Source organism: Prenolepis imparis, unplaced genomic scaffold, assembly GCF_030444845.1.
Source record: "Prenolepis imparis isolate NDT839.2.m4 unplaced genomic scaffold, iyPreImpa1.0 SCAF_15, whole genome shotgun sequence".
Taxonomy (NCBI): Eukaryota; Metazoa; Arthropoda; class Insecta; order Hymenoptera; family Formicidae; genus Prenolepis; species Prenolepis imparis.
This window is the reverse complement of record NW_028141173.1, coordinates 2,772,304-2,796,675: the sequence shown is the minus strand read 5'-3', so window position 1 is coordinate 2,796,675 and position 24,372 is coordinate 2,772,304. Positions and strand designations below refer to the sequence as shown.

General features: G+C 34.6%; 5 protein-coding genes across 9 annotated transcripts; 2 read left to right on the top strand and 3 right to left on the bottom strand.

The window, feature by feature from the left end:
- Positions 1–6: 6 nt before the first annotated feature.
- LOC145945869 (transcription factor YY2) lies at positions 7–2,737 on the top strand. Of its 2 annotated transcripts, none has more exons than XM_083055090.1 (3): positions 7–618; positions 1,732–2,320; positions 2,604–2,737. In XM_083055090.1, the coding sequence occupies exons 1-3, from the start codon at positions 18–20 to the stop codon at positions 2,716–2,718; spliced, it is 1,305 nt and encodes a 434-aa protein (XP_082911216.1). In that variant the 5' UTR covers positions 7–17; the 3' UTR covers positions 2,719–2,737. The 2 variants fall into 2 exon arrangements, with proteins under 2 accessions (XP_082911216.1, XP_082911217.1); XM_083055091.1 differs by having other exon boundaries at positions 22–618; positions 1,768–2,320.
- A 510-nt stretch (positions 2,738–3,247) lies between these two features.
- Positions 3,248–9,317, bottom strand: U2af38 (U2 small nuclear riboprotein auxiliary factor 38). Its single transcript, XM_083055105.1, has 6 exons — positions 9,203–9,317; positions 6,030–6,275; positions 5,817–5,904; positions 5,522–5,588; positions 5,122–5,410; positions 3,248–5,040 (listed from the first exon to the last, which is right to left on the bottom strand). Exons 2-6 carry the CDS (start codon positions 6,071–6,073, stop codon positions 4,803–4,805), a joined length of 726 nt encoding a protein of 241 aa, XP_082911231.1. The 5' UTR covers positions 6,074–6,275; positions 9,203–9,317; the 3' UTR covers positions 3,248–4,802.
- Positions 7,596–17,845, bottom strand: Cycg (cyclin G). 4 transcript variants are annotated; one of them, XM_083055095.1, is made up of 7 exons: positions 17,390–17,845; positions 11,314–11,579; positions 10,703–11,116; positions 10,197–10,442; positions 9,612–9,829; positions 9,442–9,516; positions 7,596–9,318 (listed from the first exon to the last, which is right to left on the bottom strand). In XM_083055095.1, the coding sequence occupies exons 2-6, from the start codon at positions 11,461–11,463 to the stop codon at positions 9,468–9,470; spliced, it is 1,077 nt and encodes a 358-aa protein (XP_082911221.1). In that variant the 5' UTR covers positions 11,464–11,579; positions 17,390–17,845; the 3' UTR covers positions 7,596–9,318; positions 9,442–9,467. The 4 variants fall into 4 exon arrangements, with proteins under 4 accessions (XP_082911221.1, XP_082911218.1, XP_082911220.1 ...); XM_083055092.1 differs by having other exon boundaries at positions 9,442–9,519; positions 17,390–17,815; XM_083055094.1 differs by lacking the exon at positions 17,390–17,845 and adding an exon at positions 14,763–14,888 and having other exon boundaries at positions 9,442–9,519.
- A 143-nt stretch (positions 17,846–17,988) lies between these two features.
- Positions 17,989–19,187, bottom strand: LOC145945874 (putative glutathione-specific gamma-glutamylcyclotransferase 2). The gene is made up of 2 exons (XM_083055106.1): positions 19,045–19,187; positions 17,989–18,773 (listed from the first exon to the last, which is right to left on the bottom strand). The coding sequence occupies exons 1-2, from the start codon at positions 19,177–19,179 to the stop codon at positions 18,231–18,233; spliced, it is 678 nt and encodes a 225-aa protein (XP_082911232.1). The 5' UTR covers positions 19,180–19,187; the 3' UTR covers positions 17,989–18,230.
- Positions 19,188–19,314: 127 nt separating this feature from the next.
- On the top strand, positions 19,315–24,297 carry LOC145945860 (tRNA (34-2'-O)-methyltransferase regulator WDR6-like). The gene is made up of 13 exons (XM_083055077.1): positions 19,315–19,559; positions 19,705–19,891; positions 19,969–20,139; positions 20,224–20,371; positions 20,433–20,657; positions 20,726–21,137; positions 21,257–21,403; positions 21,483–21,874; positions 21,956–22,138; positions 22,205–22,725; positions 22,816–23,255; positions 23,338–23,503; positions 23,593–24,297. Exons 1-13 carry the CDS (start codon positions 19,490–19,492, stop codon positions 23,645–23,647), a joined length of 3,117 nt encoding a protein of 1,038 aa, XP_082911203.1. The 5' UTR covers positions 19,315–19,489; the 3' UTR covers positions 23,648–24,297.
- The last annotated feature ends 75 nt before the right edge of the window (positions 24,298–24,372 follow it).

The following is a 24,372-nucleotide window of genomic DNA, read 5'->3' as shown; positions in this document are numbered from 1 at the left end:
TAGACGTCGCTACGTCTATGGACGCGGCCGATTGGCTTGGGACGGCGTCACGTGACCCGGGTCACGTGACCTCGAGACGCCCGAGTCGCCCTGTGTCAGCCACGGGCCAGCCATTTTGGTACGGTAATATGGCGTCGCCGCCGGAGATTAATATGGCGTCCTCGGACATAATAACCGAAGTGGAGATTCAACCGGATATCCAGGAGGTCGAGATAGAGACGATACCGGTGGAGATACCGTGCGAGACCGTGGAGACGACGATCGAGGACGAGGACGGGCAGCCTATGATAGCGCTACAGCCGCTGCCGGAGCCGGGCCGCGAGGAAATCATACTGCAGACACAGGAGGAGATTGTCGGCGCGGATCCGCTCAGCGTGTACGACCAGATCCCCGTGCCGGAGAACGACATTTATGTCGAGTCGAGCCCTGGGCCGTCGCGTAAGGCCACGAAGAAGGCGCGAAAGAGCGGTGGTACGCGATTCCGCGCGTCCGAACACGCGATCTTCGGCGACATGGCTACGGAGACGAAGGCTAGGAAGTGGGAGCAGAAGCAGGTGCAGATCAAAACGCTCGAGGGCGAGTTCTCGGTAACGATGTGGGCGTCCGGGACGGACGACGGTGAGTATCCTGGTGGCAACTCTCCCCTCTTCGGCATCCCTCTGTCGCTCTCCTCTCTCCCTAGTTCCTATCCTGCCGTTCTCGTGCCATAAAGAGGAGGCGAACGCGCTCGGCTCTCTTTCTCTCTCTTCCTCGCGCTTCTCTCGTCCCGTTGTAGCTCGTACGGGCGGGCCATACGCACTTCCGGTACGACGCACAGATCGATACTGCGTCGCGCTCGCTGCGAGGGCGATCCTCGCTCGGAAAATCGGCGAGCCGGGCGCGTCGTCCCGCGCGTCCGACCGGCTTGACAGATCGGCGTTGTTTGTTTTGATCCTCCGAACGCCATTATGCTCGCCACGGGGGCAGCCATATTTTGAAAATGGCCTCTTTTACGGCGACGAGCTGCCCGCCGCCGAGCAATGGCGGCGGAGCCGTCCCGGACGCGTCCGATGATCGTCGTCGACGTCGACGTCGACGTCGTCAATGCCGTTCCAATTTCTCGGTTTTGGAAGAGAAATGGAGAGAGACGAAGCTGCGTTTCATTGGGAAAAAAATGTGCCGTAAATTTTGACAGTTCGAAGCCTTCACTGGTGCGGAAGAAGTTGAAGAGAGCAACGCTCCGACTTCTGACGTCACCAGAGAGAGATGCTGCATCCGCGAGCTTATATACCGGGCGCGCTAAAACTTGAGGCACGTTGATGACGTTGGTAGAGTTTCAACTGAAATGATTAATATTTTGGTTAATTTACTCCCTGTTTTGTATAATTACAAAGAAATAAATCGTATGTTTTTTGGAGAAAAAAAGTTTTGAAAAAATCTGCATGTTATTAAAGACGTGATAATGTAGCGGATGTCCCGTTATACTCGGCGATCCTTTCTATCCTATATTCTCTATTATATGTACTTTTTTTTAATTTCAATATATAAAAGATGATATTAAAATATAACTTTCGAATTGGACAAGTTTGTCATTTCTAAAAATTCATCATCATCACAAAGAAACATTTTCTCCTACGAAATTTATCTATATTATAATTAATTATCGAAATATATAATTAAAGAAAGAATCGACAGTAACAGAAATAAAAATTCCTACAACTTTTCATTTCGAATTATTTGTTTTTGTTAAAGGTAGCGTTCTATTAGCGCCTGATCTGAATGTTCCAGATGAAGGTTCGAATCCAGAACCGGATCCGGACTACACGGAGTACATGACGGGCAAAAGCAACGCCAAGTTCAACTCGAACAGCTCGGTGTCCGACGGGATGCCGGGGTTGGATCTCTCGGATCCGAAGCAGCTGGCCGAATTCGCGCGACCCGGTCACAAGCTGAAGGTGCGCAAACCACCGGTGATGGACGGCGTGGAACGTACCATCGCCTGTCCGCACAAGGGATGCACGAAGATGTTCCGGGACAACAGCGCGATGCGCAAACATTTGCACACACACGGACCTCGGGTGCACGTGTGCGCAGAGTGCGGCAAGGCGTTTGTCGAAAGTTCCAAACTCAAGCGGCATCAACTGGTGCACACGGGCGAGAAGCCGTTTCAGTGTACGTTCGAGGGTTGCGGGAAGAGGTTCAGTCTCGACTTCAATCTACGCACTCACGTGAGAATTCATACCGGCGACCGGCCGTACGTCTGCCCCTTCGACGGATGTAGCAAAAAGTTCGCGCAATCGACGAACCTCAAGTCGCATATACTGACTCACGCGAAAGCTAAGTAAGTCCGCGCCCTGTTAAATCAAATTTGACACGAGAACGCTTTAGAATTGTTGTTTCGAGAAATTATTTTCTCAAGGATCTATTTGTCAGAAAAATTAGACGACAATTATTCCAAATGCGCGTTGATATTAATTAGCTTTTTAGAATTGATAAAAATTCAAACTAAAGACTCGTGTTTTTCCCGCGATTTAAAAGAATCTACACATATATGAAACACAATTCAATGTAGAATAAAGAAACTGTATTATCTAACGAAATGTTACCTTATCGAATGATTTCAGGTCAAGGAACGCGATTGGGAGACAAGTACAACAAATTCAACTTCAGCAGCCTCAGTTTGTCCAAGTTGAAGTTGCAGATGTGGACAATCAACAGTTCATTGTCTACGCCGATTAGCCCCCTTAAATATTGATCTCGTGTATGCTTCACTACTGAACACTATTACTGAAATATCGTAATCATTAATTATTAATCTAAACAGTGTAAATATTTTCATGGTACGTGCAAGCAATGTCAAAGATGACACAGGCAGCCAAATAATTGCCTCGAGAGAATTAATGGAAGGATTGATTGATGGAATAATACCTCTGTGCTTAGATACGAATTATTTGACAAATATCTAGAGCACTATATATATATATATCGCAAAAAGAAAAAAAAGGGCAAATAAAGTCAAGTTACATTACTTAAAAAAACAAAAGAAAGAAAAAAAAGAAAAAAATATATATATAATGTACCTTCTCTAAGGTGACGCAAGCTAGACTGTGACGCGCACTGCTCAATCTCTTGTGAAAAAGCGAAATCGAGTGCGCTCGCATAACACATTTAATACACATACACATATATACACAGACACTCGACTGTATATATCTATAAATATATATAAGTACAATTAAAATATTGTATACAGTATATTTTGGAGAAATTCAGATGAGAATAAATCACGAAGATGCATCTTTTTCCGTCGGACTCAATTGTACCATCTTAGTAATACTTACGACTTTTACACTGTATAATGCTGAAACTTGTTGATAAAAGTTATTAAAGAAGAAAAATGAAAAGAACGCGTGTGTATAACGTGTATTAAAAAAAAAAAAGTCCGTAAATATCACGCAAATTTTAACGAATAAAAATTTGGTACTGTTTTTACTATCGTCGACTAAGTCGAAAAGATATCGCGAATTGTAAAAAAAAACATGTAATACAAGAATAATACATGTAATAAAGATATATCAGTGCATATCCGTGATATTTGCGAAAACATTGTGATGTATGCACGCACATCGATTGATCTAACGCGACTTCGATCTAATAAATTCGATATCTTGAAATTTCGAGTAAGAAGCAATATATAGTTATGAATATAGATTTAATATCGATTAAGAATAACGATTGTTTCGCGCGCGCAAATCATTCATTGTTCACAATTATTCGCATACCACAATTTTTTACTTACGCGGTGTATAGAAAATGATATATGTATAATCTGCACATATTGACGAAATTGCATAATTTATTTAAATTCTGCAATGTAGATTCTTTTTTATAGAAAGAAAAAAATAACGCAGCTATAACTATTAGTATTTTCTTGTATAATCTTTTACAAAGTCTTTTTATATAAAAAAAAGAAAAAAAAATGATTTTTTAAATTATACTTGGCATTTGATATAAATCTATCAATAAAACTATCATTTCTATTTATTTGTGCCTTACAACATTTCTCATTATACTATATATTATACTTCTCTCTCCTTTTTCTTTGTTTTCTTTGTACGATATGAAAAACTATATAATGTATTACATTTTCATATATCGTATGGCTTATATTTAGTTGGCAAATATAATGAGAAAACTAAAGTAAATGTAATAATTGTTTCAAAATTAAAACTTAAGTTAAAATATTCAGATAACTACTCGACACGGGCGAAACGTAATTGTTACTTATTTTGAAAAAAAATAATCCAATAACGATGTGCGATTATAACAATGCTTTTCGCCAAAGACCACTCGTAATATATTTAATATACATATATACATACATATGTATACATACACATATATAAGTATATATGTATATTTTTCGTTAAATTTATAAATATATAACTCTGTGTATTGTTTTTCATGATATATTTAAGTTCGTAATTTATATGTGAAAAATATAACAAAACACGAAATATATATATATTTCTATGCTTATATTTTATTTGTTTCTGTCATTATCGCACAAGGGAAACTATTCATTAATAATTTCGGGATTACTTAATAAACTAACAAGAAGTTCATTACACAGCACTGAAGAATACTAATTCTAGTATCGAGATTACGTGTGTGTGTGTATATGTATATATAAATATATCAATAGGACAATATTGTCCGGCACACACAAGAAGACAGCGTTATTAACGTCCAGTCTCTCCGTTAAATTATGAGTTCACAAGTATGTTCGGAATGAATATTCGTATAAACATAATTCTCTACAATTAGTATCTTCCAGATCGACCGTCCCTACCTTTGTCGTCTCTCTTCCGGCGATCCTTGGATCTCGATCGTCTGTTGTCGCGCGATCGCGATCTGCGCTTGCGATCTCGGCCGCGCGATCGCGATCTTGATCTGGATCGTCCTCTGCCGCTCTTCTTACGACTATACAGATAGCGACGCAGCTCGCGCGAGATAGGCTTCAAATGCATAAAGTTGCAAAATCCAGATCGCGTGCATTCTCTGAAAGAATCAAAGAGAGACAATCAATTTTATTCTTTGTCGCAGAAGTTTGTACAAGTAAGTGATTTATAAATACATTACCCCATTTCATATTGGCGACAACAAGCTTCTCTGAAATCTGTTACCGGTGAAAGTTCAGCATAAACAGGTCTGCCGCCAAACCAGCGATTGTTCAAGTCATTTACAGCCCTGTCTGCATCTTCCTCTCTGCGAAACTTGATATAAACATTGCCCACTAAATGATCACCGAGATTGTCACACACATTCATCTCTTCGATCTCGCCATACTTGTCTTCACATTCGACAAAAACATCTTCAAAGAAGTTGTCATAATGTTCTTGCATTTCTTCATCCGATACATTTGCCACCACTGGAAAAAAATTGAGATAATTTCTTAAAGAGAGTCTAACACGATACTAAGACTTCTTGTATATAAATCGATAATAATAGAGTTATATTTGCAAAATTGCAATCAACTTACAGTGGGAGCCATCCGCACTCTTGGCAGAGTTTTGAGGATTTACATACAAGTTTTGAAGCAAGCATGTCTAAGAAAAAGAAGACAATTTATTTAAGTATTAATATTAAAGAGATATTCTTAAAAATATTAGCGATTACATAATAAAATTTATATTTCGTTACAAAAATAATAATAGAGAGAAATAAAAACATGGAAAGTTATGAGTTTAACAATTGCTACTATGCATATGTATATAGGTTAGAATAACCAAGTTAAGAATTTAGATAATATTAATTATTTAATGATCTCTACGCACCTGGCTGAATGTGGGTTTGTTGTGAATACGCGAACATCTGTCACCGTGACGGCATGCGCCGATTTTGAAATAAAAGGAGCAATTTACTCTAAAAAAAAAAAAAAAAAAAAAAAGAAAAGAACAGGTTAGCAAAGTTTATTCTCAGTTGTTTCTCTCTTTCTCTTCCACAACACATAAAGTTAAACTTGTAAATTCGCACAACAATTTTCTTACTTGTCTTTTTCAGTTCCGAAGATAGACGCTAGATATTCCGCCATAATTTACGCCAATGCCTCTAAAATTGTAATTATCCTCTCCTCTCGAAATAATAAAAAATCGCCGGCAGTGAACACTTTTCGCTTCTCTCTGCCACCATATACACAATTCACTGATTACCGGAAAGAGACACACACGCCGAGTGACGTCAAAATGGCGGCAATTGTATATCCATAGATGTAAAACAACAAGATCAGTCTCCTCCTGTGAAAAAAACCACTGAAAATTATCATGAATAAAAAAACAATATGGCTGCTACTAATCGCCAATTAGAAAGCGGGAAGAGAATACAAAATTTTTGCGGCAATTTTTGAATGTTTTCGACAATCTATATGCTAAGCGAAATTTAATTTTAGCGTTAGAATGAAGAAATTGATGTTTGATCTGTTATATAAATATTTTTATATAATTTTATTATAAATGGGCTTTGTTTGCATTTTTTATAAATTCGATTTTCGTCACGATGGAATAATAACAACTTATATGAGAGAGATAACTTTCTCTTTTTTTTTCTCATTCTTTTAAATAAAATTTATATCTTATTATAAACGATTCTCTTCGAAATTATTATCTTTTTAATCCCTAATTTCAATATCGCAAGAGAAAAAATTGGAAAATCCTAAAAAATTAATTTGTTAATTATTTAACTTATATAGATATTACATACACATTTCAACCAAGTAGTTGCAAAGGAAAATAGAAAGTTAAAGTTGTACAAACAAATCAGTATTTAAAAATGTTTGCTGTTTGGAATTTATCGATTACAAAGTTTTTTATACCTTAGACATTATTTTTAAAGTATAATACAGCCTGTATTCCTCTATGCAATGATTTTACAATGAGTGATATTTTGTGATACATATTTTATATAATAAAAAACGGTTATTAATTTAATAAATATCAACAATAATGATAATGATTGAGAGATGATAACATTACAGTTGAATCACTTAATATTTTCTGTCCATCATATGTATATGCAAATTATGTAGAGAAATAAATTATTAAAAAATATATATAAACAAAATTTATACATTAAAAAAAATAATAAATTTCGCGTTTATATAACATGTAAAACGCAAATGCACCATTTGACTTCTTACATGTTCCACGATGTAAGAGGATATTTTCCAAAAAGCAATGTTAATTATCGAGATGATAAATTTACAACTTATAATACTGACAAGCAAAAATCTATGTTTCTTGAAATGTAAACATTATACTTCTAAAAAAACTTAGAGATGAAATTTGATTTATGTAAAATAAATAGAATATATACATGTATGTGACAAATAGAAATATTTCCATGAAAAAACTCTTTATAAGCAACACCACACCGCAAATCCAAAAATGTAGTATTATATAATATCAGACTTTTTCTCATTCTTGCAATCTAAACTTTCATATGATTACGCTGCACTTGCATTTACGTACTCATAGAATATTCTTGCTTTCAGTAAAAGTCAGCGATTAAATACTTTACAAATACTTTCATGGTGTCCGGTGCATTACAAAAACAGAGAGTGGAATAAAATTTGGTGTATTTTGATGTAGGATGCCATGAGGCAATAAAAGAATGTATTTTCACAGATCATAATTAGAACTGAACTTATGACTAGCGTAAACTGGCTAAGATCGGAGAAACTAATTAAAATAGTTCTGCTCCCTTTTTAACCTCTTTTTTTTTTTCTTTACATACAATTTGTGGACAAATTTCCCCAAGTTGTATGAGTTATTATGAATTGCGAATAACAATCACATATACCGTTTTGATACGTATGAAAATCTACGAGAAATAAATACAAAAATATACATAGACCGTTTAGTACATGAAAAATTTAACGCGTTTTTGCCGAATAAAGCTATTCGTTTGCTCAAGTTACGACGCATCGTTTGCGTCTGCTCTTATTATTACATCTCTCTATTCTTTTCACATTTCGATACAGTGAGAACCAGTTTTGAACTCGGAAGAGAAACGGCGATAGATCAGCCACAGAGTAATTTCGCATTGCATTTTCTTGATGCAACCCATTATCGTGATTAGACAATACATAATTGTGAAAATTAACAGATATAACGAGATTTTTCCTATTATTACTATGGAAATAATTTCAAAGTGTACGAGTTAAATCCAAGTAATGTGCATGAGATAATTTCTTATAATTGTAAAATGATCATACTGAATTATCATGTTATTCGGCAAATTGTTATACAATGTCAATTCAAATACGGCTTTTATAAAAAAAACAAGACAATAAAAAATATTTTTAAAATACACATATAAATCATGTTTTCTTATCTTCCGCATTAAAATTGACAACAAAATTTATCTCGAACACTTTGGTTTATACATTTGCGTATCTTGAAATATGAATGAATGAAAATACCAAGAAATGCACTCGGTATAGTGTACATTTTATCGACTATTTAATTCACTCAATGCAGACAATAATGAAAGAGAAGCGATTATTTCGAGACACAGAATAAAACTAAACTCAATAAAACTTTTTTCTTTTGCCAAACTCGACAAACATAGGTTTCAACGCGTTCAGCAATTCTCTCGTTGATTTATCAACCAATATATTATATCATTTTATGTTATACCTAAAAGTCTCAACATTTCCGCAATTTTTTTTCCTATTTATACCTTATTTTTATATTTTTTTCCTCACATTTAACGCATTTCGCAAATATATATAAATAATTTTAGCAATGTGTTAATTCCCCTAGATAATACTAATTATATAATGGACATTGTATCACATTAATTTCAATGGTTTTTTAAAGATGATTTATCTGTTGATGCTGCTCTTCGCAATGTGCATCTCTGTCTGCTTTCCCCACCTTTCTATGAAAGCCCCTTATATAAAAACGATTAGTATTCGATTTTACCACCGGAATGGGGCTTAAATCTTGTCTCCTTTGTAAAATATTAAACTATTTATATAAATATTTCAAAATATATGCAATGTAAAAGTAGAGATTAATATATGACGTGATAATCATATCTTACGTATTGGCAAAACATACATATGTAACTGTTATTTAGCACGATAACAGTAATTTATGTTTCACCAATATATATAATCTCAGTGAGCAACGCAAACGAAATATCTAAAAGAAATCATTACGTATTGTGATGTGTAAGTCGACATTTGTACTCCAGAGCCAAGCTTTGATTGTTGTGCCGGAGAAAATAAATCTTGCACTTTTGTTTGATATACCAGGCAACTCTTAATGCCGCAGCCTGAAAATATATCCAAAGAGAAAAGTAAAAAATACATGCAATAAACTTATTCCAAAAAGATTCATGATAATTTATATAAAAAAAATCAACTTAATAATAAAATAATATATAGAAATAGTGTACCTCAAAAACAAACTGGTGATGCTGTATTAACATCTCTTATTTCCACGGCACATTTTCCTATATTTACGACTTTTCCTGCTTAAGGAAGAATTAAATATATATTAATATTTTCTTTAAATAATTTAATAACCAAGTATATTTTTTAATAGTAATCTAGAGTAAGTAGATACCTGATCTTGTTCGGAGATGGAACTGATGGAACATGTTCCGCGATAACGGGTAGCACGGATGTAAAATTTTGAGACGGACGTAAAACAACTGCGGTTCGTTGTGACACTTTCCAAATTAACTTCTGTTTATGAGTTTTGTTTGTTTGCTCCTGAGCGTTATATTTGCTTAATATAGCGCTCACTGCCCCATGAGTGGAGCGGAAACTTTCCTCTGAAATCTAATAAATCACAAATTGAGAATTAGTAAATAAATTATTTAATATAAGGTAAAATTTCGTGAATGTGTCCTTGCCTATTTTGTTTTATTTCTTTTTTATATTGGTTCAAGATATTTTATAAGATATTTTATTCATTTAAATAATTATATAATTATAATCTGAATAAAAAGCAAACAAAAGCTATTTTTTATACAATTTATCTAGATATTTATATCTTTTATTGAGGAGAAAGTAACTTTGCACTATAATGCATTTGAGTAATAGCTCTGAGTTATCGTGTTCAAAATATTATTAATAATCTTACGCATACAGAGAAAAATAATAAATTTAAAAAATAATATGAAAAGGACTTTGGATGGACACTAACATTGCATTTCTTTTGGAGTTCCGCAGCAAACTGGAGAAGCTCATCTCTTAATCTTTGATATGTCGGCGGGATGGATGCGTTGCGCGATAAATTATTAACAGTGGTGTCCGTGTTCGCGTTCATCAAACGATTAACAGCGGCGTCCAAGTAACTGCAAAGTACTACCAAAGCCACTTCGGATGGCCTGAGACTGGCGCAATTACCATCGCAAGCCACCATTTCCAATCTGAAAACCAATTCAGATTCCTAAAACAAACAATAGTTTTTAAGCGTCAAATTTAATCGAGTTTGCGCGGTTGTAAGTTATACGTAACGGGTAAAAAAAGTTTACTTTTAAGAAATTTTAATAGACGTATTTTTTTTATGAAATTACACACATACAATGTAGACTTATTAAGTGCGTCGAATTTTATTTAATGTTCAATATCTCGAGTATCGTAGCGTTTGTTTTTATCATCTAATATCTAATAGAATAGATAATTGGAAGACTGATAATGACGACTTACGTTGATGATACTGGCATATACGTCGCCGAGATGCAATTGTATCACCATAGCGTGGAACATATTGTTGAAGAGCCGTATAAATGTCAGCGCCGTGATGGGTAGAGTTTCGGGCGCTCGCTCTAACTTGTTCTTTATCACATCAGACATGCGTCTCAGATCGTCGGCGGTACATCTACATTGTGAGATCGAGACTACGTGGTCGGCATTCAGGGGTTGCATCTGTTGAGCGGCCGTGTAAAAGGCGGATACGCTAATGCAAGCCATGTACTTCTGCTTCGCCTTCATTCTTGTCAGGAAACAATCCATCAGATTGATCGCCATGAAAAATACATCCGATGGCAAATCGTATATCACTTTCAGGCATCTTAGTATGTAAGCGGATTTATCCCGAGCGGCGATACTTATCTCGTTGTCCTGTAACATGTAGACAGGTGTTCACAATTAATTACTAAATACTATTAATAATCTAAATAATCGTAATAAGACCTCTCTGATTGAACTTCGAAATTTACGAGTGCTGTATTAAAAAATTGTAATCTATATAAAATTTCTCATGTATTACCTACATATTTTCTTCGCCTATTGTCGGGTGTACATTTGTCGATTCTTACCTGTATCATTATAGGCAATTCATCGAGATTCGGCTGAAATTTAACCTCCTGGACGAGGTTCAGGACTAGGTCCTCTTGCAGTTGTTCGAGTGATGGGATTGCATCCGGTACAGGCAAGCCCGATGTGTCCATTCCTGCGGTGTGTGACATCGCAACAGCTAACTACACCGACAATCTGATTAGGACACTTGACAGCTAGGGATGTAGTATAGCTGATGAGAAGACTCACACAAAACAAGAATGGCCCAGCTGGCTTAGCCTTGTATCTGTAAAACACCATACAAAAATATCGTTAATTTCATAAATAGTGTGATAAATAAAAAGATTTTTGGAAAAAATATTATTCTTAAATCTAATACGATATAATACACGATTCGCAAATATTTACTTTACTTCAATAATTTCTCGACAAATTTGGAATAGATTATCTCTCAACAAAAATCAGATACTCCAAGAAAAATAAAGTTATTAAAATTTTTATCGCATTCAAAATTCTCAACTTTTTTTTAAGTTCCATTTTTATGTAATAAAAAAATTCGGGAGTTGTAAATAATTTTCGTTATTAATGCAAATCACACGCACAGCGATTTTGTTACACAGGTATCTCTCACGATCACGTCTACGTCATTGAAATAATCGTGCGTCATGCGTGAACAGATTTACGATTATGCAAGGTCGATCGAAATCTTTTTCCTTTTTAGCACGTCTGGTCGTGTCGACGATATAAATAAAATATTTAATTACGTGCTTCTTCATGCATACCGACCCAATTGGAAAGAGAGAGTTTCATGAATGCAAGATTCTGATGAAGCACGTTCCTCGACTTTTCCTTCACTCTCGCGATCATCATCGGATGCAACAATGCAAGAGACTCGAATAAATTGGATAAATATGCGAAACAATTTAAGCGAAAAAAATGAGGAACGAGAGAAATTGGCTTCACATAATTTAGGTAAATTATTATTACGATGGTTTTTCTCTGATTTAACAAAATTTAATGAAAATTTGTACACATACGCGAGGTAGAATCGAATATACGTAAAAGTCCAAAGTTAAAGGCGACTCATTTTCAAATAAAACAAAATTATCGACGTTTATCGCTAATCTTATGTGACGTCACGGCAAAGATAGAGGAACGAACTAGAAACTTCGTCGAAGGAAAATGTGTATCGTCGAAAGTTTATTTGCGTCGAAATCATCGACCGTAATTTCACGGTCACGCATTGACTTTCGATCGCGAATCGAGAGAGAAACAATAAAATACCTAATTATTTCTTTTTTACCATAAACATTCGTGCGAAAGATAAAAACAACGCAGCAAGATTAAAGTGACGTAAACAAGAAATGTCAAAAACAAATATTTTGTAAATATTTTTTTATCGAATATAACAAGATTGTTTAATGTGCAAGCTTATCTGCATTAATCTCTTCACCGATATCGCGTCAACATGCAACTTTATAATTACTGATTAAAAACAAAAAAGGAAAATGTATTTAAATAATTGAAATGGAAATTTTAATGATCAAGGTCTTTAAATATATAAGTTGCATGATAAATGATCTCTTGAGATCGCTACACAGGAGGTGGATGAATCAAAGATTTGACTTCGAAACGAAAATCATAGAGTTGCAGCTTTCTCCCTAATAGTGGTCAATTAGGTATAATTAATTATATATCGAATTTATTACACGATTAAATATCAATTACTTTTTAATCCAATTCCAAGTATTGCCAGATTAAACGCTGATTGTCTAATTAATTGTTTTCAAATCACTGATCCGAAAGATCAGAAACACACGAATTTCGTCAGAATCAAATTGAAATTGTTGGAGAATTATTTGATTATTTTCATTATTTTTTTTTTAACTGACAATAAAAGTTTTATATTATTTAGGTCAATTTGTGCCCTCAATAAAATATAATGCGATCTTGTTTCAAGGTTCTTCTAATATGTGGCACATACGAATATGCGTACACAAGGTTTCAGCAATGCATTCTGACACAATGTTGGATTATCTTCTCTCGCAAAAAGGCACACAATTTATGCGTCGTCAGTTTTTCGTAATAACATCTCAATCATAAAAAAAGAAATATTATAACAAATGATAATGAAAACCGAGACGCAATGATATATAAATGGAATTATAAAGAATAAGAGTTTTAAATTACGATTAAAAAAATATAAAATAAAATAAAAAATAAAAATATATATGTATATCATATCGATATATATATATGCAATAAAATAATTTTTAAACTTCTCTCTCATTCACCTGTTCATTGCAAAATATACATATTATACATCTATTCAAAATTTTTTATATCGAGCAATGTTTTCTAGAACTGTCTTTTTTTTATAATATATATTATCGTGAATTATCGCTCGAATCGATCGACTCTCTCATCGCGAGAATGAAAAGACTCGAATATTCTTGACATTTGAAGAGGAAGATTCCTTCGAATCGAGAACAAACACGAATGTAAAAATATCGAATCAAGAACAAACGCGAATGTAAAAATATCGAAACAAAACTAGGTGAAAAAAAATTATTTTCGCGTTAAATTATTGCTCTATTCTGCGCCGCAAAGTTCATTAAACTGACGCGTTAAATTAAATCATACAGATATATAATGTCACTGATAATGTGTGGTTCGAAGTAATTTTCATAATTAGCGAAGCATTATTATTAGCGAAGCAAATTAAATATATTTTAAAGGCAAACGAGGAATATTAATAGAAATATCCTTCGCCAACGTTAGTCGAAAAAATTCGCCATTTTCACAAGTATTTTGGACGTATTAGAACGAGTAATAATTTAGACACGATCTTTCGTGAGATAAACAAATCATAATATACATATCTTTCTTGCGTAAAAACGAAATGCAAAGAAATTCAAGATCGCGCGATTAAATAGCAATTAAATCTCGACGCAAAACTTGGCGGGAAAACAATCTTCTCGCGATTTATTCCGAAGAATGCACAAAAATATTTAAGACTATTCGCGCTACTTTGTTTATGGGAATGCATAGGTGGGTAACAAAGAAACGCACTCACATATATCACAGCAAGTATGTGGCGTCTCCTTAAACAAAGCCATACATAAGGCACGATAAGAGCGGCTGATGCAACTCGAGAGCTGTCAAACTTGCAGGACTGGCTTTCGATGCACTTTTGCGATAAGTAAAAGAAAGAAAATAAAATGCATTTCTAAAGATTTCTGAGATTTTTCGAGAATTACATTTAATCACTTCTTTCTCTCCTCAACACCGATTTTTTTATCTCGATAAAGCGAGAAAAGAGACATATCTTAGAATGAAAAAACTATGTCGCAGAATACGTATATGTATGTGATCGCACACGCGATATATATTTACAAATGCAACACTTTTCGCGCGTAGAGGCATTTCTCGCAAATAGAAGAAAAACACACAGGTACGCGAGACTCACCTATATATCTTACGCGCGAGAGTGAAACTGATAAACTGACTCGCTCCGAGCAACTGCGCGACGAAGAAAAGAGAGAAGAGAGAGGAGAGAGGGTCGCGCCGAACCGCCGAAGGTGACCGAGCGCGCACGAATGCGTCGCGCGGTCGCGCAGGCATGAACACGCGACGGAGAAGGGTGGGGGGTGGGAGTGGGGGGAGTAGGGAAATGGGGAGCTCGCGAGTCGCGAGAGTCGCGCAGTCGCGTCGAAGGTGACCGAGCGTGCGCGAAAATGGCCGAACGCGAAATGAGTCGCGTACAAACACGTCGTGTTTTTACGAGCGAGAATGTTGATGCCTTATCCTCTTTACACTATTCTGGACTCTTCTGGAGCAGTTTTCGGAAAAAGAATACATTGTCTCGGCATCTCTCGGGGAATAATTAAACGCGTGTAAGGATGGAAATATAAAATGACGCAGATTAATGAGAAATACATAACTATGCACACACGTTAATTCGTCAAAAACATCAATTGTAAACTATTTAATCATAGATACGAAATTAATAAACAAAGGACTCTATTGTTGAATTGATATCGTAATATTATTAATTCATGGATATCGCGAATTATCCATCGTTCTAGATGAAGTTCTTTAGTGAAGTAGTGTCACTCTCGGTTTCGAAAATATTTCTTTATCTGCTCTGAATATGAATCATTCATAAAATATGTGACAGTGGAACTTGTAAATCGGTTACGAGGTGAAATGGAGTAAGGAAACGCGATGTTTAAAATTCGTATATCTTTTAGAAGAACGAGATGACATACACAGAATAAATGCCCAAATTAATACTCAAAAGAAAAGATGTTTGTATTACATCAAAATTGCAGTTTCGTAAAAAAATAATAATAATTTCAACGTATAAATGTGTTGGAATCGTATTTTTTATAAAATATAAAAAAATATATATATATATATTATAAAAAATATTATAAGGTCGTCTATTTTTACATTTTTTACAATTTTGTATTATTAATTTTTGTATTATAATATATATAAAATTTTCATACACATGAAAATTAAGTATTTTCGTATCACAAAGGGTTAAAGGTTACGTCATCGCACTGCGTATACATTGCGAAAGTTCAATGCACCCGGATTTAATGCAGTACCGACGTAAACGTTTATCGATTTTCCTATGTTACACACATGTTACAAGATGTAATATATTTGTTAAACAGAGCCAACGGAGCAAATATTGTGAATTGCATGTATATAAAATGAATATAACACACGTTGTATAATAAATAAATCATACAAACAAACAAGAGATAAATAATAGTTGTAATCAATAGTAATAAAACTAATAATAAAAGCAGTGAAAACCATTAATATCATTACGAATATTAATTATCACGAAATGACGAATGATTGAATTTTATCGTAAAGTTATCGCGCCCATTTTTCTCGTCAATCATAATAATTCCACGTGACTTTCCCCACAAGTGTCATTTATCAATTTAATAATAGCTGAATGTCGCGAAAGGGGGAGGATAATTAATTTAGAATTAATCGCAAAAATATGACGAAGATTGCTTTGTGCTATAATTAAGCTTGTTATCTCTCCCTCTATCTAAACATACAAAAATCAATGTCAATAACAACGCGACAGAAGAAAAAAAAACAAGTTTATCACAATCTCAAACGATATTTTTAATAATATATGTCTCATTATTTGTCCTCCTTCCTTTCATTTCCCTCTCTCTTGTAATGACAGTAAAACGCATATCATTAATGTAACTGTAACGAAATATATAATTTTTATCTAATTTAGCTTTTCTGTTTTCTTTCCTCTCCATTTCAATCTTATTTTAAATCTGAAAAATGTAGCTTGTGGTGTATTTATAGCTCTGTTTTCATGCCATTGTTGTGTTGTCTACTCTCTCGGTTCAAGTTAGAATGTATATTCTCTTTGTTTTCACAATACATTAATTTCATCCAATTGGATCAGAAATAGAGTAAAATTAGCTTTGTCGAGAAAGAGAGACAAATGGGAGATAAATTTCTCCGTATTGTTTTTGCTACATTAAATTGTATTTAAATCGTGGGAACGCTAACGTTCATCTTAACAATTATTTCATTTACGATCGAGAAAGCAACAACAACTCATAGCCAAGTATGCAATGACGCAATGACCTGCGCCTATCTAGCCTCATTTTTTCACAAATGTTCACGCAAACGAATATCCAATCGCATAAACAATAAGCGACCTTCATTACTCCTCTCAAATATCCATATCTTTCGGCATACTATTGACGAAATTTTTTTTTATAGAATTTGAACAAGAGAAACAACGTTTCTATGACATAACCCTATCACTGCACAAAGAATAAATGCAACTAAATGCAGCTAAAATGATATTCGATTAAAATCAAAGATAATTTGGTCTACAAATTTCGCTGTCCTCTTCATGTTCTAAGGCGAGGGATGTATATTTAGACGTTAAAAAGGAAGACAGAGACTGCAGAAGAGTATGTGGCAAATACGCCTAACAATCATTCAAATTGACCGAAACTGGATATACCCTTTTCATACATTGTTCGTAAGTTTGCGAACGAAACGCGGCTAAATAGATGACAAAAGATCACTCACCCGGATGCGTCCGAAACGGCTTCACGTCAACGGATCATCCAATCTTGGGGCCCGAGTCTTGTTTCACGACCCAAGAGGATAAACAGGTACCGAACTGCACAAACTGACCACGGAGCTGACGGTTGGACGAACGATAAAAAATCGCCTCTTCACCCTTCCCCTTCTTGTATTGCGCCACAATTCAGCTGATCGTCCTGAAGCGCCAACAGGCTTCCACGGACGCGTGACGAACCATCGTTTTGGCGGGAACTTCAAACTTCTTCTAACTTCTATTTCTTCTTTTCAAATGAACAACTTGAAACTTTTTCTTTTACAATCTTGTTATGTGTTAATTTAACTGTTCGTAGAAACGTTTATATAAAAGTTAATGGTCTAAATTGTTATTGTATAATTGCCGTTATTGAGAAAATCACTTATTAACATCATTAATATATGAAAATGTTTAAATTATTTTCACATGAGAATTGGAACTATCTTATGTATGAAAATATGATTTATTTTGTTAATAAATAAGATAATTTATTCTTCATCATTGATGATTAGAAATGCTCATGTTCGCAACTTTAATGAAAATGTTATAAATTTTCCTATTACATTGCTTCGGACACAACGTTTCTTTTTATTTCTCAGACAATTGCACCAACAATCTCGACTGATTAACTTTAATTAAAGCTATCTTTAAGCTTCGATCATATGGTAAAAGAACTAATATACAGTTTGTTATATATATTCTCTATATAAGAGCTAGAGAGAAAATTAAATTAAATGCACTTGAAAAATTGATGATGCAATTGGCCATATTTTTACTACACTCCGATACACCATTTTATATCATAAATTTTTACGAAAATTGATCCAATTCGTGTGACTCATTATCTTTCTCCTTTTCCAGCTGTTTTACGGCTCTTTCCAAAGCAAACAGATGTTCGTCTTGTACACCAGGAGCTATCGTACGCATGGCGGATGCCAGTTTGTAGAGATATTCCGTGTTGGAACCACTGATACCACACGAAACAAGTATATGACTCGCAATGATATCTATATTCTCCGTACCAGCAAAATTTGGATTATCTTCTTCGCCTATGTAGATGGTGAGGTAGAATGGTGCTTCGTCCGAAGCGTTCGACAAAGACGCCGTCGAAATGCTTGTCTGTGTGACAAGTGTGAGATCACTCGAAAAGACATTGGCATTTGAGCTGCTTTGGATAGATTTAAAGAAATCACAGGGATAAAAAAGGACGGTTTTCTTCTTGTAACCACCTTTCTCTCGAAAATCCAAATGATTGACTACATTCTCTATGTTCTCGGTGGATATCTTATACGCCACTCCCCATACCTTGTCATTGGGATCAGTAGAAGCTAGCAACGTCACTACACGCCCAGGCTAAAGGGAAAAAAAAAGGAAAAATCAGATTACATTTAAGCGACAAGAGAATCACCGACTCTAAATCTTGGGAGTGCATTCTGTTCTAAGCAGCAGCATCTACTTCTTTTAACGAAATACCATTTTAAATAATTAAAATTATGGTATTTAAAATAATCATTAAAATCTTAGATAGACAATTAGTTTAAATAGTAAAAAAAATACACAGTAAAAGGAAATAAATGTTGAAATGTCAAGATCGGCCCTCTTGATTTTTCTTCAAGAAACTCACCCTGTTAGGCACCCCTCTGTGATCGGTACTTTTCTGGTAGAAGCGTCTAATATATCCCCTGATGTGGCCGACGAGCTTCTTCTCGTAAGGGAAGTCCGCTTTCCATATCAGGGAGCCATAACCAAACACCCACATGCTCGCTCGCGATGCCCGCGTGGGACCTTCCTCGTCGACGATAACAACGCGATTATGTCGCGCGCCAGTGCGGATTCCGTCTAACGTGTCGAGTGACGGGATCGTCCTTCAATGCCGCAGCATAATTTGCCCGAGTATCCACCTGGAAATTATGCTCCATGTTATCACGTCTGACGCATGCCGCCCGCCACGCGTACATAACCTCTTTATCGCTTACATAACCTCTTTATCGAACGTCATCGCGTGCAATGAATTGACGATGCGCGTTCTCTTATCGCGAAATAATTTATGAATTACCTTAGCCGAGATCATGATGATTTCCAGACTGTCACGTACGAACGTCCTCGCTATACGATGCGTAGAGGATCTCGTACTCGTGGGTTAGTCGAAATGATAATCAAATATTTGTTTTCATTCATCTAAGTCTAATAAAAAGTCACAAAATTGTCCACATTTGCATTTGACAGATTGTAGAATATTATAAGCTAGAACTTATTGCAAAGCGTTTGTTTATTGTCAATACAGGTATGGGACCCACACTTTACGTCTTCGACTCCAAGTTTTGTGAAAATTATGAATTGAAAGATAAATTGGATTGCTTGTATCCAAATAATATACATGGCATTGTGGTAGGACCAAATAATAAATTAGCTGTATTTGGTGCAAAGTCTATATGTATCTGCGACATTGTTAATCAAAGAGGAGAAATGACGTGAGTATATTTAAGAATAAGTATATATAATTGAAGAAAAATGATTTTGTACGATAATATATTATCTTCTGTTACAGATTTGTGAAACAAAGCACCGATCAATTGAATGACTGGATAATTGCTGCAGAATGGATATCTGTTGAGGAACAAATGCAATTGGCAATTTTATTTGCCCATAATTATTTATGCATATACAATATACTCGACAAATCTACTCAAGTTGTGCATTGTACAGAAAAATGCATACTGTATCCTTTTGCAGTTTTCATTAATTCTTGTAGAAATAATTGATATATATCTGAAATATGGCATTTTTCTTAATTAATATATAGCTATGGTGGATCTATATCAGGAGCTTGTCAAGAAAATCTAGTCATTTTCAGTGGAACAGTATTTCAAGAAATTTTAATATGGAAAATAGATAATAGCTATGATATTAATGAAAGAATGCCAGTTTTGCATCGCTTAATAGGACACAAGGTTTGTGTGATTATACTTAAAGGGACAAGCAAATATAAATCTTATGCAATACTTATTCTAGGGTGTGATTTTTTCTGTTATTTATGATTCATGTTCACGGCTTATTTGTTCCACATCCGATGATAGAAGTGTCAGATTCTGGAGAGTGATAAAAAATGAGAATCCTGAAAGCAATAATTTAAATTGGAAGACAGCAAAAATAGTCCCTGTAAAAACAATGTTTGTCCATTCAGCAAGAGTTTGGAAAGCTATAATCAGAGATGATATTGTTGTGACAATAGGAGAGGTAAGATTCAAATAATGTGTAAAAAATTATAATTTAGTTTAATATTAATTTTCTGTTGTTTCTCATAGGATTCACTTATGTGCACATGGTCACTCTCAGGTAATTTACTTAATAAAGCCCATCATGGAGCACCTATATGGAGTATTGATACATCCAGAGACAATAAAAAGATATTCACGGGTGGAGCTGATGGATCTGTATACATGTGGCCAACTGCACGCCACATTAATCCAGAAATAATTTCTCTTCCTACCAATGACACGCATAACAATCCTAAACGTATATCTTACTTAAGGAATGGCACATTATTGATCTTTGATGAAAATGGAATGCTATTTTGTTATGACAAAGAAAAAATGTTACATACAAAATATTCACTATGCTCAGAAATACATCGCAGCTATTATATCATGCAAGTTTCTTCAAATCGTTCTTTTGTTGCATTTGCATCTAGAGAAGGATATGTAACAATATATCAAGGTACAAACATTTATTGCAATAAAAATTTTAATATCAATGAAATATGAATAATTTTTTGTATAAATATATCGTTACTTTCACTTAAATTCTCCTTTAATCAGATCATTAAAATGTATTAGCGGATTTTGTTACCGGATATATATCTCCGATTATCGAAGAAAGAATAATGGAATCACAAATCTTTTCTTTACACTGGTTGGGATATACTAGCTTAATAGCATGTGGAGCAAATGGTCTTTTGAAAATATTTACCTTTGCAATTGATGGTATGTACATTATATATACAACTTTATTGAAATGTCTGAAAACAATATCTTGTTATTATTTGATTATTTTTTTATACAGCTGGAATTCATATGGATGCACAGTTTGTATTACCCTCCAGTAGAGAACGTTGGCTAACTGCAGCTACAATATACAAACAGTTGTTAGTATGTGGAGATAGAGCTGGGAATGTTTATGTATATAAGTTGAATGAACAGGCAGAGGATATTGAAAAACCTGTTCAAATATTCAATAGAGTTCACGGTAAAATAGGAGTCCAGTCGTTTGCTAGATGGAAAGAAAAGTTAATGACAACTGGACGCGATGGAATATTGAGATTTTACGAACTGAGTAAAGATGACACAAAGCCCCTATTAATGCTGCATAAAAAGAAGATGCCAATAGACTGGATCAGTGGCATGTTAAAGTCAGCAGATGGACACTGTACTCCTTTTATATTTGGTTTTAAGGAGGTATAAATAAAATATATATAAAATAAGTATCAAATATAGAAAAACTGGAAAAAAGATGTTATCGTAATTATTTTTGCACAGGTGGAATTTATAATATATAATTTGTCGACTGAAAGTATATTAATCAGAGTTCCTTGCGGTGGCGGTCATAGATCATGGGACTGTATGATATTAGATGAAACAACAAGTTTTATTTATATACAAAATAAGCAGATTTATGTTTTTGATTATCCTTTATCTTCGGCATCTTCTCCTATTTTACAGGTATGTAATACTAAACTGTTTAGAAAACAATTGTGCAAATCTCTAAACTGCTGTTTTTTTTTCTAGAATGGTTTTCACACAAAGGAGACATATTGCTTGAAACATATTTCAAGACTCGGTCCTTTTAAACAAGATATTTTCATATCTGGCGGAGAAGACTGCACTCTTCGTGTTAATTCCATTTGTGAATCGTTTGAAAATAATCCCCATAGTGTTTTCCATAATTTAGGAAACTTTGACGGTCATCTTTCGGGCATAAAATGCACAAGCACTATCAAATTAAAAAAAACCAATGATTTAAATAGCAAATATTTAGTTTTTTCTGGTGGAGGAAGAGCGCAACTGAAGATTTGGGAAATAAGACTCAAAGATAAAGATTGGATATCATCAAATGATTTATCGTGCTCTGATTTAAAATCTCACATGCTCTACGGACAAGATCAATATCGCAGAAAACCTTGGCAGAAATCAAAACAATCTTATATTATTGAACCAGAAACGCGTTACATGGATATTTGTACATATTATTCTTCTGAGAATGCAAATTATGTGTTAGTCTTTATAGCTTGTGCAGATGGATACTTGAGGTAACTTGATCTACTTGATCTATTTATTTTCTTTCTGTATCTCTTTAATTTATGCTAATAAAATAATATTGTTCTGATTTTCTGTTACAGATTATTCGCATATAATATCAAAACCAATGACATATGTTTGAAAATATCTACCAAACACATAGACCGTTGTATTTTGAAGATGTACATATTATCGCATAAATCCAAAGTGATTGTATTAACAATGCCTACTGATGGAATATTACGTTTCTTCAATTTTACCGATACAATCTCGAAAATATACAAAGATGCAAATATGGAAAACCAAGATATCATCGATTTCAACGACGGTCCTTTCGCAGAATTAAGCTTGCATCAGTCGGGGATTAATTCTTTCGATTTAAAACATATGGATAAGAATAGATACCTCTTGGTCACCGGAGGCGACGACAATCTTCTCAATCTCGTTTGTTTTCAACTTTGCATATTGGAAAATGATATATTGTCAGTTAAAATGTTATCCAAATGGAGCACAGCATCCGCACATTCCGCACAAATCACAGGTATGTATATATAATATTTTAAATACATAATAAATATTATATATTTCACAACCTTAAAAATTTATAAAGATGATATTGATAGGCCTGAAATTTAAAGACGATGATCAAATATGTAGCGTGGGGATAGATCAGCAAGTTATCGTCCACAGTTACTCATGGTCTCATGGAGTTATATCTGCAAATATCTTAAATCAAGTATTTACATCTGTCACAGATGTGCAAGGCATGGACTTATGGCCTTTCGATGAGTAAGTTTAAAAATTTATTGAATATCATTAAATTTTTGTTTGCTTCATCCTGATAAAAAGAAATATTAAAATTGATTTTATATTTACAGCAGCAGCAGTGTCTTGTGCATATATGGAAGAGGCTTTGAAGTACTATCCATCTAAAAAACTATTGCAAGAATTGTCATTTACGTCAAAAGTTTCTCTGTAAATATTTTTACAATATCAGTTATTTATTTTTATATAATCTCAGGGCAATATACGTAATGAAATATACGTAATACAATATAATCTAAAGAATCACATTAGACATGACAGTAATATAATTGCAACAAGGATTAACTTTTTTAATTATATTTTTTTGTGTGAATGACAGTTGAATTGAATTGCATTTTTACAAAGCACAGAGTTTCAAAAACAACAGACTAATTATACAATTATTGTAAAAAAAATTAAAAAAATAAATATTTGCTTCCAGTTTTAAAATAACTCCACGTTGTTTCCACCAGATGTCAGACTGTATTTAAAAAAAGATGGCGATATTCACGAAAACACTGATTTGACCATGGACGTAAGAATACCTGGACGGAACGCAATACTGCGGGGGTGAAGCACAAAGGGTGAAGGGAATGAAATGTCTATTGTATTTCAGGCACAGAATGAAGAGAGAGATATCTTCACTTGAATAATACTTGGTTCTATGCGCAACGCGCAACACGGGACGAGACAGAGAGAGAGAGAGAGAGAGAGAGCGCGTATCGATGTCGACGTGCGCGGTGCGTTCGACTTTTAACCTTCAAGTGGCGCCGCGTCACGCGGTCTGAATCGGCACGCGGAGTGGGGGGCTGTGGTGGGGGGTGAGAGTGGGGGGACGCGCGCGCCGGTGCGCC